General features: G+C 36.9%; 2 protein-coding genes across 4 annotated transcripts; both read right to left on the bottom strand.

The window, feature by feature from the left end:
• Positions 1–385: 385 nt before the first annotated feature.
• Positions 386–9748, bottom strand: prune2 (prune homolog 2 with BCH domain). 3 transcript variants are annotated; one of them, XM_043239418.1, is made up of 12 exons: positions 6683–7296; positions 6490–6604; positions 6033–6109; positions 5593–5793; positions 5345–5521; positions 4344–4446; positions 4118–4249; positions 3940–4026; positions 3502–3600; positions 2997–3035; positions 2858–2902; positions 386–2510 (listed from the first exon to the last, which is right to left on the bottom strand). In XM_043239418.1, exons 3-12 carry the CDS (start codon positions 6085–6087, stop codon positions 2483–2485), a joined length of 966 nt encoding a protein of 321 aa, XP_043095353.1. In that variant the 5' UTR covers positions 6088–6109; positions 6490–6604; positions 6683–7296; the 3' UTR covers positions 386–2482. The 3 variants fall into 3 exon arrangements, with proteins under 3 accessions (XP_043095353.1, XP_043095355.1, XP_043095352.1); XM_043239420.1 differs by lacking the exons at positions 6490–6604; positions 6683–7296 and adding an exon at positions 9701–9748; XM_043239417.1 differs by lacking the exons at positions 6490–6604; positions 6683–7296 and adding an exon at positions 7417–7626.
• A 1010-nt stretch (positions 9749–10758) lies between these two features.
• On the bottom strand, positions 10759–17651 carry gna14 (guanine nucleotide binding protein (G protein), alpha 14). Its single transcript, XM_043239409.1, has 7 exons — positions 17402–17651; positions 15465–15649; positions 15214–15368; positions 11934–12062; positions 11732–11861; positions 11476–11629; positions 10759–11176 (listed from the first exon to the last, which is right to left on the bottom strand). The coding sequence occupies exons 1-7, from the start codon at positions 17568–17570 to the stop codon at positions 10986–10988; spliced, it is 1113 nt and encodes a 370-aa protein (XP_043095344.1). The 5' UTR covers positions 17571–17651; the 3' UTR covers positions 10759–10985.
• Positions 17652–19117: the final 1466 nt, after the last annotated feature.

Genomic DNA, 19117 nt, shown 5'->3' with positions numbered 1-19117 from the left:
TAAGCTTTGCTTTTCTGCACTAAAAGAAAAAAACCTTGGCCTACATTATGCATACATTTCCATTTACCTTAAAATAAAATGCAAAAGTATTAAAAAAATGGGTAACATAACTGTGAATAATCAATACAATAATTTTATTGTGTAAACTGTTCTAAAAGAAAACTTTATTAATAGCAAATGTGCGTTTTAAAGAATTTGACAGTGTTGGAAAGTGGAGTTTTCTACCGTAAAATTCAATTAATTCAGAATATTTACATTGAATTTATACTGTAATATCAAATAAATAAAATAACAATAAAAATATCAATAAAACATGATATGATTTTAACAAGAAATTATATAGGTATGATGATATTGCATGAAATAGCACCAATAACACAACTGCTCAGATAGAATTTTAATTTATTGATTTACTCTGCAATATGACATACATCTCAATCTCAATATGCTCTGCTGGAGAAGGCCTCTGGAACAAATTTCCTCTATTCATATTATTCAGTAGAATTTCAGTCTAAAAGGGTCATATATCAACAACCAGGGACACATGCAGTGACACAATCCTGCACACAATGTCTCTCATATACTCACACACACTTAATTTGAATATTGTGCTTTACAGCAATCTTTTCAAGTCCCTTTATTTTAGTTCCCAAACCTGTTAGCAGGAAGAACTTGGGAGACCTAACAGCATGTAAACACATAAACAGATAATCACACACACACACACACACACACACACACCCTCACACACTGACACAAGAGCTCAAAAGTAGACAGAGCAGTCACACGGAACGTGAAGACCTCTGAAACGGCATGCTCTTAGGATTTGACAGATCTTTGATTGTGGCAACTATTTTGACCTTTATACATGGCAAACACTCAAAAAGACATCAAAGTTCTGAAACACCTAGGACTGACTTGAGTGTTGTGAGCACAAGAACAGCTAATGCATCACAATGGCTTGATTCTTAAAGGTGAAGTGTGTCATTCCAGCGCCCCCGGTGGCTCCAAAGAGACTTCTTCATGTCACTGATCGGGGGGCAGTGTATTAAGCCTGATTGCTTGGAAAGGTACCAGCGCACCTCTCCACAAGCGTCGCATAATTTGAGGTATTATTCAAAACTACCGATTAATATTTAGAGTTGGTGCTTTCAAAATCCCTGAAAATACGAGCAAAAGGAACATTTTCTGGGTTTCAGAATAAAAGCGTTCATTTTCTCCATTAAAGAATTGACTTATAATAACTTATAAAATACCTTAAAAAGATATAAACCATTAAGGATAGGCCTACTGTGAGGCACAAGGTTGTTGATCAATGCAAAATATGCTTTCATTAAACCATAATTCATTGTGAATTTCAATTTGATTTCAAAATTGATTATTTAACGGTAAAATTGCTAACTGAAAACTACAATCCGTAATTATATATACGTGATATCAACAGTCTCAACATCTTTCAATCTAATCTTTGAGTTATTAGATTTTGTCATTCACAATACTTCATAAGATTTTTACCTAGTTTTGTGATGCTATAGTTAACCTTGTGGCTGGTTGGTTTTGGTAAAGACTTGTTAAATCCCAACAGGAAAAACAAGTGGATGAATTACTTCCTAACTAAAAAGAATTAAGCAAGAAGTTTATATTAGCAAGCACTTGGTTTCACAAATGTCTTTAAGTGTGGCAATGTCAACTGATGTTTGAAAAGAACTGACTGCACAAATGTTTTAAAAGAGCCACAAAAGTCTTTATGTTACTTTCTTCAGGAAGTCAACCTGGTCTTAAAGCAACAGAGGAAGCATTTTAGCGCAACACACTTGACATTTAAGAACTACAAATGATTTCTCCCTGCTGATTTTGAACTGATCCGTATAAAGTGATATGAGGTGTTGTTTAAATTCAAACCTGACTCATATTGTTTCTTACAATGGCAATAATTAACTAGTGCTCTATTTTCTCTGTCTCCGAGTCTTCGAGTTAGCATGAGAGGGTAGAGAGTTAGCATTAGCGCTAACAGGGTGCTACGCATTGAGAGTGCATGCACTAATATTAATACAGAGCAGCTGAAGTGACAGAATTTTGCCCTTTATGCATGCTCCAATTAAAGAAAAATACCCGACGGTAAAAATTATGAGCCTAAAGGGGAAAAAGTACAACATTATATTATTGCTAAAATGCCTCTCATGCATAATTCAAGTAACAAGAGAAACTTTCGCAAGACGATAAGAGACAAAGAATGATCTTAGCATTGCGCTGGTTTAAGCTACTGTTCTGTGAGAAGAATTATTACATTTGAGGTGATTCGTGTTAAAGAACATATGGTGCTGCACTATTCGTCCCAGCACTGTGAGATACCGAAGCACAAAAATACCCTTTTCTCTTATTTTATGCGATTATTGCATCCACGTCAGTGTGCAATCATTACAATTTGAAATACTCAGAACCTTCACGGACGCAACGTTCTTGCACCCGCAGCCAGCGGCTCTTATGAACTGCTCGCATTCGGTTGAGCTCTGAAACAAATGTTTCAAAAGAAAATCATTATCGATCAAATATTTTTAGCGTTATTTCAAAAACATCGGAAAAATAATTGAATACGCGTTAAAGTCTACATGGAACGGAATTCATTTTTCTTTATTGATATATTTCAAAAGTGAGTGTTATACCTATACCACGAGAATTATAGAGAGCATCTCACATTATAACATTATGTTTTATTGTCAACATTACTTCTTGATGATATCAGCAGAGGAATTTTTTACAAGATTAATCATGTAGCAAACGTATGTTGGGATTTCATTTAGACTAAAATAAAAAATAATAAAAATATGAATATGCTGAAATGGTTAAGAAATCTTACATTGATTCTTGTGGATTCTCACTTCCTTGGAGAAAACTGTTGATTCTTTATAAAAAAAAAATGAAAAAGACATTTTTATATAGCCAAAGCAATGTATGTATGTCATAAAAACAGAGTCAAAGGTCTGAAACACACTCACCTCGAGCTCTCTGCTGCTTCCCGTAACTCCTCATCCAGTCTAGAGAGGCGAAGATAAACTTATTTTAGCTCAAAGACATTCTTTAAATTTAACTGTCAAAAACAGTGAAAAATTACACTTTACTCCAATTATATATTCAAAAATAATAAAATTCTATAACTATGTTTACTTGACATAAATGGTTCAAATTATAGGAGTTTGTAAGACAAAAAAGGTTGAGGACTCCTGGTAAAGCGTATAAACGTTACCCTTCACCCCAGCATATTAAATGTCTGTTCCCATAGAAACGTGTCTTCACGGGTTTTAAATTATTGAGTCACAACTCCTGTACAGATTTTCATAAACACCTCTTCTTCAGCTACAGCTGTCTGCCATCGTCTCGCTCTCACAGTACGAGTGCAGCTGATTAGTGCCTCGATTCCTCCTTTGTTTACTCTGTGCAGAGCAGCGCCTAAAATAGTTCCCATAGATTTATATATGCATGTCAATTAAATGTGTGGCTCACCTGACGATGCACTCAGGTATGTGCACGTACTCCATCGGGATGAGCTCCTCTAGTTCTGCCAAGCTGTTCACATACTTGATCTTACTGCTGAACTTTGAGCTGGAAAACATTTACAAATTAATTGTATTTAGGTTTGTTTCCAAAAAAACAATATTTTCTATTGTTCCAGTCAAAAATGTGGACACATTTGCTTATTTATTATTATTTATTTATTTATTTATTTATTTTATTAAAAAAAAAAATTGCTTACCAAGGCTGTATTTATTTTATCTGATATACCATAAAAAAATAATACTTTGAATCTGTATTGCATTTAAAAAAACAGTTTTTAATATATTAAAAATAAATAATCAATGTGTTTTTTTAATTTGCCTATTTATTTAATTATTTCAACTGTGATTTACTGTATAAGAATAAATATAAATCACGTGACCATACCTGATAAACGGTTTCGTTATAGCTAGAATTGTCCTAATAAACCATGATGGGTGAACGATGATGAAAGATTTTAAGTTCTTTCGAAGCCTGAAAAAGCGTAAACAACAACATTAGTCTTCTTTTTTTTAATACACATTGTGTATTGCGTATATAGTATATCCATGAGTATAATATCCACCTCCTGTCAATCATCTGATAGCATCTCTTGAGCCAGTTGAGTCCAGGCATCCTCCGATGCGGAGTCGCTCCATTCAAATACACAATCATGTAATCCTCTGCTACCATGAGCTCTAGTGTGCTGATAACATACCTGAGGAACGATTCACGTTTATTTAGTGATTGGTTTTCAGTATAGCTAACGTTATTCTGTTTTAGGTCAGGTTGAACAAGCCTCATGGACTCACAAGAAGAGGTTCTCCATGATCTCATGATAGTCCTCTCTGTCACTGTCGGGGAGGAAGCATGCAGCAAATACAATGATGGCGTTTGCACCATTGCCATAGTACCCTGTGGGTAACAATGTGAAGGATCGCTGCAGTTAAGTGTGCTTAACTGTATCAAATGTACGCATGTAGTGTACTTCAAATCTTAATGTGCTTGCAGGTAATATTAATGAAATAAATTAATGCAATAAAATGCCACTTAGGTGTACTTAAAGTGAGTAGGCTGTCTCTTAACGCACTTATTTGATTTGTAATAGACAACAGATATTAAAGTATATCTGAATATATCATAAATGCGTTTTTTAGAAAATGCTTTAATCCAAAGCAGCTTACAAATGAGGAATACAACCATCAATTAAGAATAAGGAAATGTAAGGAAACAATAAGTTTTAGCAATAAAAATGGCATATGTCCTACTTAAGTAGATTGGAAAGCTTTAATTATGTAATAACAAGTATGTAGTATTTATGTAATAAGTAAAAATAAATAAAGTGCATCAATATTGTACTTAAGCGTGGAAGTAGCTGTGTGACGGTCCAGCTGCTTATTGCATCTATATATTTAAAAGCTGTATGTACAGGCTGTTCCATAACTTAATTACATGGTAAGTACACTTTGTTTAACGTAAGTACAATGGCTACTATTAAGTACACAATTAAGTTATTACTTTGTATTATGACACCTTAAAATAAAGTGTAAAATTACCTAAAATTAAGTGTAACCATATCGCCTACCAATCTTTTTTGTGCAAATGATGTGGTTGCAATGGATGATTAAGACATTACAGCTTGAATAACAAACATTTCATTAAAAGCTCATAAACTTCCATTGTAGGAACACACATGCATTTCCAACATTTGTCTTCGCACACTAAGAAAAGAGTCCCTGTGTGAAGCATCTTTACTTCACATTTGACCCGAAACATTCTTTTGCATTTTCTTTGAGATATTCCGTTGACGTACCTCCATGGGATATGACCTTTTGGTAAGGCTCAATGCTCTTCATGTTGATGCGGTGCTCTTGCTCTCCAATGATAACGGTTCTCCAGAGTTTGGAGTCCTGCCGCTCCTCCTGAGCGCTGTATGTGGGAATGGGCTCAACCGTTTCTTTAACAGATTCACTCTGGGACGCTTGAGGCTCTGAAAAAGATCAAGACATTAGCAATTTCTTTTTTATATCAAACAGCTGTGTACACGTTTTCATGTCCTACCTTCCCAGTCAATTTCGTGGTCTGTATAATCCGCTTCATCAGGGGTGTCCAGATCATCCACATTGATGTCGAGGTCATCTGGTGTGTCGAACAGGTCGTCCTCACTTTGGTCCAATGATAGACTTATACGAGGAGCTGACAGCTTCTTCCTCTGAGAGGCCACGCCCCCTTGGCCCTGCAGGGGCAGGGAGGTGGGTGGAGCTAATGGATTCAACAGGCAAACCAATAAACAGTTAGGAAATTATCTGTTCATCATGCTATTTCAGATTGGTTTATTTGAATATTGTTCGAGAATCTACAAGATTTAGGAGCGTGCCCAGCTTTACTAAACCATGTAAAGCCTAATAAGAATGTATAGAAGGAGAGAATGTTACTTCCTGCCTGTCCTACAGTCTTTGTAAAGGTGTTCTTGTGATATTCTGAGTGTATGTCAGTCTCACCTGGTCTACCCTCCGCCCCCTCGAAACTCATCTTGTGTTCATGAGTCTGGTCCATCCCCACATCGCCAGAAGGGGAACTATGAGACATAAATGTATAGATCATCATCACCATCATTGTACTTAAATATATAACAATAAATAATAAAGAGCATTTGTAGGATGTTCCCTTCACGAGGGAGTAGGAAATAGGGATGCCCACTTCAATCTGGAATTTGCCAACAATTCTTCTTCTTATTATTATTAAATATCATAAATCGTGGAGTACTTTCAGTATACTTCTACAAAGACTTCTAGTAACATGCATTGCACAAACAAATAATTAAAACGGCAATAAAATAATTATGATAATATATCGTGCATTGCTTTTAACGTAGACAACCAAGAATAAGAATAAGAATAAATTATCCAGTTACGGGTTTTACAGATTTAAAATTAGAGCTACAAACCAAGGACTCACAGACAAGTGGCCGTTTCAAACGAGCTTCAAGCGGAGTAGACGCACATAATACTGTGAATCCGGAAATTGTGCAGCTTTTTAATATGTTGCAATATCAGTCTTGCGTTTGCTTCATCTGCAATACGCAACAAACCGACTGTCAACAGAAAACACAGTCTGTATAATCTCATCGGCTATAAAGAGCTATCCATACCATTGCTTTAACGAATTTCCAAGCAGTGTGAATTCATGTGTGAATCTACGCATGCATACACACACATGCACACACAGAGCCACGTGAGAAGGGAAGCCTGTCTCTCGGGAGTGTCTACAACAGACCGCCAGATGGTTGCTAGTTCTCAAACAGAGAAAAGAGAGTGGGTGAGGGGTGAAAGTGGAAAGGTCTGTTGCTCTCTCCCTCCATCAAGACGCTGGATTAATCCATCCATCCATCCATCCATCCTCCACAGCAGGAAACAGGAAAAGTGGGCGGGCATTATGTCATCATCATCATCATCATCATCGTCAACCCATCTTTTCTGCTCTCTCTCTCTCTCTCTCTCTCCTCTCTTCTTTATGAATCATTCTTCCGCCTCAGTGTCCACACACACCGCGCTTACAAACACGCAATCGCACACACACGTATGCAAATAAATGAGCCTCGCATACAGAGCCATGAATTTGAATGTTGGCCAAAGCAGGTCATCTGTGCATAGACTTATTAAGCCTGTATTCGACAAGACGAACATCGTCATTTATGATACATGAGCAAACAGAAGCCACTGCCCGTGTCTTGCATTATAAAGGATGCTGATGCTAAACCTCTTCCGCCACCGAAAGATGCATCACAAACAAATTCCCATCCCTCCCTCTTTCCTTCCCGTCTCAATGCTTAGGGTTTTAACAACAAAATGCTTCCTTTATCCCCCGCTAGAATGACCCACTCACCACCACAGCTGAGGCACAGTTCTGTCTCCTGCCCTGGCTTTCAGATCATGGATGTGTGTCTGTGTCTCTCAGCGTCAGGGATGCTCGGCTCACCCACTGCCGAGAGCCTCCACCATTTTGTGATCATGTGACCCTCTCTAGCTCCAAATAAGGGCGTGAGGCTGTATTCTCCTCCCTGAGCCTGAGATACAAATGAGGGAGACTCAGCAGCAGCACTGCTGTGAGGATAAATGAAACCGATGGGTCTGACTGCACAGGTGAACTGTGAGCGAGTGAGTCTGGCTGTGAGATTTTTCTAGAGCCCATTCGGGTTCATTAAATAAACTGAAGCCCCTGAAACTTAAAGAGGTACTGTAAAAGAATATAGGTGCATACTTAAGGTTTTTAGACTCTTAACTGACTGGAAATTTCAGATGAAAGACAATGTCATTGTTCAAATTTATATTAAACGCATATTTATTTCATAATTCTTAAATCAAGAATTATCACTTAAGTAAAAATTATCGTCAGAATTTGACTTAGAATAGGGCAAGCAAATAATCTTATATTAGGTTTTGTTTTGCTTACCCCACTGGCATATTATTTAGCTTGTTACATTTTTTTGCTTATCTAGAATATCCTTTTTTTTAGATTTATTGAATATATTAAAATATGTTCATTTTAAATTTGCACTAACAGAACACTACAGTTTGAAATGAAAATCAAGTACTTTACATATACTGTGTTAGTCAACGTATACAAATTTGTGTGCAAAGCAAGAGATTATCGAGGAATAAGTACGGTGAGTGTCTTTTATTCCAGAATATTATATTAGCATCATATTATATCACATACGATACTAATACTCACAGTCATTTATCTGTGTGTGTGTGTGTGTGTGTGTGTGTGTGTGTGTGTGTGTGTGTATCTCACAAATCCTGCCATTTCAGTTTCATATTTCACCCCAAGAAAAAAAAAATTGCATATTGACCCCTAAAATGCATTGACTAGTGCTGTCAAACAGTTAATTGCAACTAATCGCATACAAAATAAAAGTTTTTGTTTGCATAATATTTGAGTGTCATGTATATAGTTATTATGCATGTAGAAATACAGGCACATCCAGTTTATATTTAGAAAATATTGCATTTATATGTACAATATTAATATGTATTTATATATATTTATATTCAAATATTCTATATTGAATATAAATATGTTTCATATATAAACAATATTTTATTATGAAATGTATACATGCATGTGTGTGTATTTTTATACCCAATAAATAAACACATTACACATACATATATTATGTGAACAAACATTCAGACCCCACTTCATATTAGGTGGCCTTAGCTACTACAGTGCACTTCTTGTGTACATACATGTTTTTACTGTGTACTTATATTTTTTAAAAATACCTACATGTAATCACATCTGTAATTAATTTCTGTAATGACATTTATATTACACCTTAACCAGCCCTTAAACTTACCAATAACCTATGCATGATAGCAGCCAAAGTGTTTTGTAGTCCATTATGACCACAGTAAGTGCATTGTACTTATTTTGATGCAAGCACGTAGGGACAATTAATATGATATGTGAACAAACCTTTTTTCGAGATTAATCATTATTTTCATGACAATTGTCACATGAGCAGTACGTCACAAACTCTCATTTAAATAATATATATTGTTACTGTCCATATCTTGTTACTGTATTGTGAAAAAAAAACGATTTATGCTATTTATATTTTTATATTATTAATACCTTTATTACTGTTGTTCTATTTCACATGACGGTAGTATTTGTAGATTAACCTTAAAATACAACACCATTTTAACTACTTTTTTGATTTAGCCTGTCTAGTAATAATGGTTAATGTTAATCAAAATATATAAGGCAAAATGTATATATGATTCTTTCCACTTATTTCTCATATTTTCCACCACAGTCGACATCTCCGCAGTTCTACAGTGTGACTAATCATTAAAAACGATATTCCATGAAGTCGCTAAATTAAAATGATACACATTTATACTCAAACTGCGCGTACAGTGTGCTCTATGCTTTATACTGTAAACAGAGCTTTGCTGGAAGGTGATCACCCATAAAAATTCAACGGCTTTGAATCTGCCCTGTTAACGTCTCCATAAAACAGATTACACCTAATCCACAAGATAAAATTGAGTCAAAGCTCTGTTGTTTCCTGCTCTCTTACAGTTTGTCGTGTTGTATGATTTAAGACCTCCACGCTGTTGAGAGAACCGAGAACAGTGTTGTGTGTTCAGCTACTCACCAGCTTTCTGTCTCAAGTCTCTCGTGTTAAAGGAAGTAATGCGAGGTGCTCTTTGACCTCTTACTCGGAAAGAGTTTGGTCCAACGTTCATTGCTACAGCAACTGTGCCACACCTGACATAACTAAGTGTAAAGTTATAAATCACAACTGGAGTTATAGATTCACTCTCTAGCTCTGTCGCTCAAAAACACACGCATACGCTACACTCACTTCAAACTTCTTCTTTTTTTAGTTCAAATCTCATCATTTGCGTACAAATAGTTTAGGACTAGAAAACATTATTACGCACATGAATATCATGCGCATAATGAATTTGAATAAAACGGATATTTTCAGTTTTTAAAAATGCTTTTCAAAAAGCAGGATTGCATATTTTGGCACACGTGTAAAATATCAAATCAGAATTAAGTGTTAAAATGCATTTGATATGCAATCAGTTTTATTTTCTGTTGCAAAAATAAATAACGTTTTAATGCAGTGCTTAAGTGTCACACATCAATTTAGCTTCTAAGAATCACACTAAAAGTTGTGACCGAACATACAGTAGTCGCACTAAAAATTGTAACTGTACATGAAGTAAGTATTTACAAACGAGCTATTATATAGCTAGTATCGTTCTAGTATCCATGTCAGCGCTGGAGAGATCATTTGAATAGCAAAGACAGTGGCTACAATTGATTTGCATGGATTCAAAGTCTGTCTTTTATGCCAGCGTGTCTTAATTCATATTTCATTCAAATCTTGTGTGGAAATAGAATGCAATAGCAGATACTCGGTGAGATGGCCATATGAAGTGTTAGTGATAAGCGAGCCAGTTAGCATTTACCTGATACTACAGACTTTGGGTAGATTTTGTTTACGGTGAAGGTAAGGAATAAGTTGGAAAGGGTGTTTTTATAAAATATTTATTCTATTCTATCGTGGGCCTGTAAAGCATCATTTGGAAAAATGCCCTCAATAAAGAAAAAAATGCCCCTGAAAATTCATTCCAGAGGTAAAATATTGTCCCTAATAACAAAAGATGAATAGAACACGAAAATCATTTTCTCACGTGCTCATATTTTTACAAACTTTTATGATTTTCTCTCTTCTGCAAAATGCAAAATTAGACATTTCTTTTTGGGGGGGGGAATCGCTTTAATATCTGCCAGTCCAGGTGTGCTACAGACTAAATTCAGAATGCACTTTGCCATAATCCCAGCACTCACGCACAGATCACATTAATATTTTCACCGAATCAGAGGTCAGCGCAGCCATATACTGTACGTAGAAGTACTTTTGACATTTAACTCAGGTTAAAGTCAGACAGGTTGTTCCGCAGAATGGTGTCCTTCACTGCTTCAAAAACAAAGCGGATATTTTCAGTGTCGGTTGCACAGGTGAAATGTGCGTAGATGTTTTTGTGCATGTCCGAGTTCTGCTCCTCATACATACTCAAGATGAACTTCATTGCGGCATCTGCATCATTTTTAGGGCCTGTGGAATGAGAAGATAGATGTCGTCATTTTAGTAATAAGCATAAAACTATTATTTCATAACTTTTTTTTTTGATGTGTGACATTTTGGGGTGGACTAACATATGTATTCATTAAAATATCTAACATTTATTCATGGTTTTAATATAGCTTCCCCAACACAGCCCTGCTGTATGTTTACTGCAATAAATAACATTATCATAAAAATCATATACATGGAGTAAGAAATCATTTTGGGATGGAATAACCCTTTAATAAAAAATAAGACAGAAATGTTTAAGCCGTGTATGGCACTCCAACCTTTGTATTGTGGAAAATAGTCTACAAGATGTGACTTTGATATCTTCTCCTTCAGGATATCTGTTTTATTGAGGAAGAGGATAATAGAGGACTCCTGGAACCAGGGGTAGGAGATGATTGTCTTAAAAAGTGCCTTACTCTCCTCCATGCGGTTCTGAGAGGTAAAAAATTCCATCAACAGAATGAACGACTCTTAATAATGCTAGCTCTCAATAACAAAGAAGAGCTACTAAGGCAATGCAAGGAAGTGACTAACCTCATTCGCACACTCATACAGGACCTGGTCGTACTCGCTCAGAGCCACCAGAAAGATGATGGAAGTAACGTTTTCGAAACAATGGATCCACTTCCGTCTTTCTGACTTTTGGCCTCCAACATCAACCATTCTACAAAAACAAGAGGTTAAGAATTACAAAATGGATCACAGTCGGACATCCGTCTTCACAATTAAGAGTTACCTGAATATGACTGTCTGGAGGTCAAAGATGTACTCAATGATGCCTGTGGTTGGAATTCGGACTCTCAGAATATCCTGAACAGTCGGCAAGTAAAAGGCCGCAGATAATCTGTCAATGTCATCGAGGTAACTAGTAAACCAAAAAGAATTACACAGAATTTGAGAAACCACGAAAAGTACGTTTTTAGTTATTTGTCCAGAAATCTAAATGGCCATCAAAATTCAGCAAACACAAAATAAAAGAAGTTTTAATTTAATATGATAAAGCTACGCATATTTTTAATGAACGTATCTTGCGATATGTCATATTCGGTTTGTTTCTTTTTTGTTGTAAAACTTCTGATTGTGTGTTGAGGTGAAAATCATCTTTTGTTGCATCCATTTTATCAGTTCATGAATTCCTATTCACCAGGGATCTAAATTACAGTTCTACAGTACTTCTAAACTGAAAATAGAGCTCTTAGGGGAAGAAAAACACTACTACATAGTGACATAGTGACTACTACATACTGTGTGATAAAATGTTTATACACACACTGCCATTCAGACAGTTTGAGATCAGTAAGGTTTGGATTGTTTTTAAGTTTCTAGTCCTCCCCATGGCTGTACCTATTTGATCAAAAAAATACAGAAACACAATACACGGTTGTGAAATATTATTACCATGTAAAATATCCAATTTAATACACTATTCATTTTATATTTGTTATTTTTCAAAGCTGAGTTTTCAGCATGATTGCTGATTATTCATGATACACTGTCACATGATCCTTCAGAAATCATTCTAATATGCTGTTTTATAATTTATCATTTCAACGCCTTTCATACTTTTCTGCACCTTGACAAGGGTAATTGTTTGGCTGTCAATGAGACAGTCACAAGCTTCCCAGTTTTCTTCAAAAATATCTAACTGTGTTCTAAAGATGAATGAAGATTAATACTACAGAAAGAATATGTTAAATTAAAGACTAAAAGAATGCCAAACACACACACACACACACACATATATATATATATATATATATATATATATATATATATATATATATACATATTATCTCAAATGATTAATCCAATCGGAGCACAGTTTATTGAATGGTGTCAGTCAGAGCCTTGTAGTCGAACTATGAAGAGACTGTGAATGTTTCTACAAAAAACTAATCTCTCCTTTCTTCTTACCACTCAATCTAAGCAACGGTAAACTCCTATTCAGTCTTGCGTGTTCTTACCAACACATAAATCCTCCTGTAATTTTTCAAAACAATTAGGTCTATTGAGCCGGATGTTTAGTCAACACTGGGCAAATGATGTCAATGGACCAGAATGCAGAGTATCAAGTTCAAGGAGAAAGCCTCAGACGGTACAGTTGGTCAACAACTTACAAGACTTCAACACATTCTCACTCCCTACTCATCACATATTGCCACTTGGTCCAAGACACTTTGGTGTCACTTTTAATGATGTGCAGGGTACCCCTTGTAGCATAATTTTTCAACGTGCAGGGACCTCCGTTGCTTTAAATAAGTAAAAGGTGAGAAGATCAGACGCTAGCTATCACCTTTCATCTTCGTCTGACGTAAAGTTCTTCCTGATTGCTACAGTCTCTGCGCAAATTAAAAAAATGCCATGTGGGAAGAGGTCAGCCGACTTATAGAGATCCAAAAAAGCATGCAGGAAATGTTGATTAACCAGTCACAAAGTCAGTTCCAGTACATGAACCCTCATATTAATCCCTCCAGTTCCTATGCCTAGAGTTGCAAACAGACAGTCAGAGCCTTCCGTGTGTACACCGGCCCTTAGAGCCTTTCCAGTGCACTGCAGATCTCACGTGGCTCAACTTTTGTCCAAACTCTTTCCAGAACAAAGAGCATCCTTCCACAGACACATGCGTCAAACTCCCACCTGAAGCAGTTAACTCGCAGAGTGAGTCTCGGTTCATCCCTCACCACATTGTGCAACATAATGGTAAGAACCGACCGTTCATTTGAATTTGAAGGCCATAACCTTTGCTGCCAGGACCAGCTTTGGGTTCATCCTTGTTAAGATACATAAATTTACATAACATAGGAGCCTTGGTCAGGATCCTGCCCTGTCAGTCTCGTCCTTGTTTAATGTGTCTTTGTCTGTGTTGTGTCTGAGCACATGGCTGCATCTTTGTTTGTGCTGACCATGTGCTCTCATTGTCCTGCCTCCTTGTTTTCAGTCCTTGTTTGTTTTACCTGTTCCTCGTGTTCTCCTTACCCTGTATCTTGTTCTTTCTTTGCCTCCTGTATTGACAGTTTGTTGTGTCTGTGTCAGTGATTGATAACGTGTCTCACCCATTCTTTGTGATACTGCTTAAGTTGCCAGTGTTGTTAGCTTTTTGTCAGAGCCCAGTTTTATCTCATCTCATCCGTCCCATTCTGTCCAGCTGGCTGTGTATTGTTTCCAACACATTCCTGTCAGGCCTCCGCTGCCTACCTCTCGTCATCACCTACTCAGTCTCTTCTCCTCTCTGGTCAACCGGTCTCCACCTCCTGGGTCAGGAAGCAACAACCTTTCTGCCCCACTTCCTATGTCAAGTCGAGCCTAATCCAGTGTCTGCTCCGGCCCCAGAGTTTGCTCCTAACATCAGCTCCAGTCCTGTCAGTCTTGTCCTTGTTTAATGTTTGTGTTGGCCATGTGCTTCCCTTGTCAATCCTCCTTGTTTCCTGTTGACATGCCCTCTCGTTTAGTCCTCGTTTGCCTGAGTGTTCTCACCTGTTCCTCATGTTCTCCTTCCCTCCTTTCTTGTCAGTTCATTGTTGTAAACTAGTCCGTTGTGTCAATGTTTGATAACTCGTCTCCCCATTCTTTGTGATGCTGTTTAATTTCTTCCTTAAGTTGTCCGTGTTTAGCTTAGACTGTCCCATCCTGTCCAGCCAGCTGTGGAATGGCTCCACCACATTGCTGTCAGGTTTCTGCTGCTTGCCTCCGTTCATCACCTCTCTGGTCAACAGTCATCTAGGGGTGGACCCCCTAAACCTGCCTGACTCACCTTGCCTCCCTGCCTATTGTTTGGACTGTCTCTCATCTGGCTGTTGAACAAATCCGTTGACACTCACCCTGTCCTTCAGTCCTCCCTTTAGATGTGACAGCCTTATAAAAATGCTCACTTTAGATAAACTTCAGTGTTAGCGTGGTATTCCAAATAATACAAAGACATATGCATTGAATCATTGTGGTGCCCTGTCAAAATGTGATTAATAATACAATAGTACTTTTTTTGTTAGTGTGAAAAATGAAATCTTCACCGCACTTACTATTTGGTTGAGTCTGACAACTGAAACTCTCTCCTGCGTTCAAAGCATTTCTGCAGACCTTGGTCTTTCCACACACTCTTGATGGCTTCAGCATGTTTAGGCTCCAGTGACTGTACTGTTTCGGGCATCACACTGTTAAGCATTGCAGCATGTGTCTGCAACACACACAGAAAAGATTTTAGTTTTGCGGAAAAAGATATTTAACACGCCTAACAAAACTTATGCTTTGTCTCAGAACTCCTGGAGCATACTTTGTTTTTTCCATCGGCAAAGGGAATGTTTAGGTGCTCCATGGCTTGAAGCAGGTTGTGAATGGACACAAAGATATTCTGGAACACCAGCTTGGCGTAGGACCTTCTGTCCTCCTCGGTGTAGCCCCTGCCGTGAATGATTCTCATCTGCTTGATAAATGTACTCTTCCCGCTCTCCCCTGTGCCTGTTGAAAGACATGGGAAGTTTTTGCCGTGAGATGCATCGCTGTGATATGCATATGACTGTATATAAAAAGGTTCATTTATGAGGTCTTACCATCAGTACTGAGACCAGTACTAATATCTTGTCACAGTCCAGACTTAGTCTAAGTGACTCTTTGAGTTTCTTAGCATATAGTTATCATATTTGAAGTGAATTTGGTTTAAATTGCCGTCATTTTCGACATAATAATACACAAAACTGAAATTGTATGTTAAAAAACACATTGTTAGATTGCACTACCCATTTCAACTGTTAACCGTCAATCTTACATACTGCACCTTTAATAATGTAAGTGTTTGTTATTTTGCAGATAGACCTTCAGCAGCAGAAAATTTCACGTGAAAATATGTTGGGAAATTATCAATCCATTCGTGCCTACTTTTAGAAACACACAGACCTTTCAAAGACACCTAATATGGATTTTCTAATTTGCATGTTTGCTTTAGGATATGAACTCATTTTGCTTCGGGATATTGAGATTGTGTGATGACCAGAATGGTCTGCCAGTAAGGTGTGAATGGTTTGAATATGATTTGTTTTAATATGAGACCGTAGTTAAGCAGCTATATTTAGAAACTATCATTTAACAAAATAAATTGTTTAATAACTTGTAAATGAGGTTATTGTGATAAGTATTGCTGATTATTGATGAAGGTTTTGTTTTTGTGTCAATGACTTTTATTCTTATAGCGCTTTCAACAATACGGATTTTGTTAAGTAGCTTTAAGTAGGAAAACAGCGTGCCGGTAACACAAAACGACAACAGTAAAGAGTCAAATTCTCAGTTAATGTCAGTTCATTGATTCAGTGTCATCGTCTTCCAGCTCAATTCAGTTCAAACTATGTATGTGCATTCAATTAGAAGATCATAAAAAGTGCATTTTGCTACAAAAGTGACTAACCACACCGAACATCAAATGCATTCTCGTGAGTCTGATAACATGTAACCAAGGATGATGCCACATAGACCCTCACAAAAATAATTTTGACATTGCAGCGCTGGATGTGAATGACTGTATCTATTTGTACATGATAGACAGGTCTAACAGTCATGGGTTTTGCTAAAAGGGTTTTAGAGATTTTTATCAAGGTTAAAACAAGGAAACACTGGATAAGCTCTTGCGTTAAACTGACACTGACTCAGCTGGTTAGAAACTACTTAACCTAAAATATAGTGTAAAATAGCTCATAAAGTACATATCAAGATAAACATAAACAAACTCAAACACATAAATAACCGCTTATGTTCAATATGATACAAGAACGCATACAAGACATGGAGCTGATCCTATCAGTGCAACATACGTTAGGAATTTACTCATTGTTCCTTCTTGCATGCCTTTTGCAAACATCTTGACATGCTTACTTGAATTTTAGTTTCATTAGGAACAGAAAAACTGTGCTGTGCAGTCTGAGAATGAATGACTTTTCATTGACATCCTTTTGCATATATATTTGAATGTGACCGCTAACAGTCAGAGGAAACATGTCATCTAAACATTCAAAGTGGGAATTTTGTGAACCTTACAAGTATTGTACAAGCTTTAGTAAACATCATCTGACTATTTAATTGTTTTAGAGTTTAATGTCAATAATTGATTCAAGATGCTGAACTTTTTTTTTACGCTGACCATTATAAAATTTCAGATTTCGCAGAAGAAAAAAAAATTCTACACCCCTAAAATAAAACAAACAAAAATAAAAAAGTACATACCTAAAAGCAAAAGTTTCAGTTGTCGGGATGAATCCCGTTTGTCCATCTTAAGCTGTCTCTCAATTTCCTGGTGAATCCTGAAGCTTTCTCTGTCTTCACTCGACAAGCAGCAGTCCCCCATCCTGAACAGCTTGAACCTTCTCCAGTACTTAGCAGTTAACACATTCATCAGTCACTCACCAGTGTTAAAAACCCTTCTTTAAGAAAGCCTATTGAAACACGCCTACATCAGGACTAGCCTGATGTACTGTAATTTATAGTTTCTTCCTTGTTCAATCGATGGGTTGGGTTGTGTCACATAAGGCATTAGTTTCCTTTTTCCTCTGCACCACTCTCAATTGCTGTTTTTTAATAAACAAAAAAATCATGAACAGAGGAACTGAACTTAAAATTGTAAATTGCATAACATTCTCCTGTGGAACACAAAATTTGTAAGAATTGTTAATCAAAGAGTATTGGTGGCTTCAAAGGAGTCAAATGATGTTATTTTAAAGATCATTATTTGGTGTATTTGGTGTAATGGAATATGTTGACATGCTTTAATGTTCAAAAAACAAATTACTTTTCAAATACTGTACATTATTGCAACTCCTCCCCGCAGGGGATGGTTCTAGGATTTTATCTTTAGGGATGAAATTAGCTATTAAAGTTACAGAAGTTACTGTAAACATTATTAGCCTAATATAATAAATACATGGATCCGTCATACTGACACATACAAAATGTTCTTAAAGGAAAACTCCACATTTTTTGGAAATAGGTTCATTCTCCAACTCCCCCAGAATTAATAAGTTGAGTTTTGGAATCTATTCAGCAGGGGTCTGACGATAGCACTTTTAGCATAGCTTAGCATAGATCATTGAATCCAATTAGACCAGTAGCATCGCGTTCAAAAATGACCAAAAGGTTTAGATAGTTTCCTATTTAAACCTTGACACTTTTGTAGTTATATCATGTACTAAGACTGACCGAAAATGAAAAATTGCTATTTTCTAGTCTGATATGACTACTCTCATTCGACCGATAACTGTTTTTAGTTTTTCACTAATCTTTTTATTTTCCGCAGGCGTGCGCACATTAACATTCTCTTACGACGCATGATTATGAGATCGATAGACGAGCAAGAATTACAAACTTTCTTGAGGAAGCAGCACTGGCCTGATCGTTCAGAGAGCTGATTATAGTTTTAGGGTGACTTTGAAACTGCCTAGAACCGCCCCTGAAACGCTTTGTTTTCTACAAAGCCTCTCCTTCCAACAAGTATAGTCTGTTCTGATTGGCCAGCCGACTAATGGCATTGTGACTGGACGGACCCCACAAGCACGCGTCAGAAATGAAACTCCATTGTCACAAGTTCAGCTTTCAAAATAGAAAAAATGTGTTATTAAATGCAGAGAAGGTCTCTGTAATCAAATCAATAATCGCTAGAAATGAAGTGCTCCAAATAAGCAAGCCAGCGGCGACAGCAGCAAGGAACCAAAACCCCATCCATGCAGAATGGAGAAAAAAACCAGGCTCAGTTGGGGCCAGTAGTCCTTTGGCTGGACGCCCAGCACTTAAAGCCATATCTAAAGCCCTCGCATTCTTACTGTCTCTAATTCTAAAACCTTCTCTCTCAGCCTAGCTATTTCCCTGCATTTATCACATTTGAATCCCTATTCGCCAACAGAGACAGATAAACTATACATGTGGCAAGCAGTGGAAGTGACGATGGAA

This window comes from Puntigrus tetrazona, chromosome 5, assembly GCF_018831695.1.
Source record: "Puntigrus tetrazona isolate hp1 chromosome 5, ASM1883169v1, whole genome shotgun sequence".
In the NCBI taxonomy this organism is placed as follows: Eukaryota; Metazoa; Chordata; class Actinopteri; order Cypriniformes; family Cyprinidae; genus Puntigrus; species Puntigrus tetrazona.
This window is presented reverse-complemented; position numbering and strand designations above follow the sequence as displayed.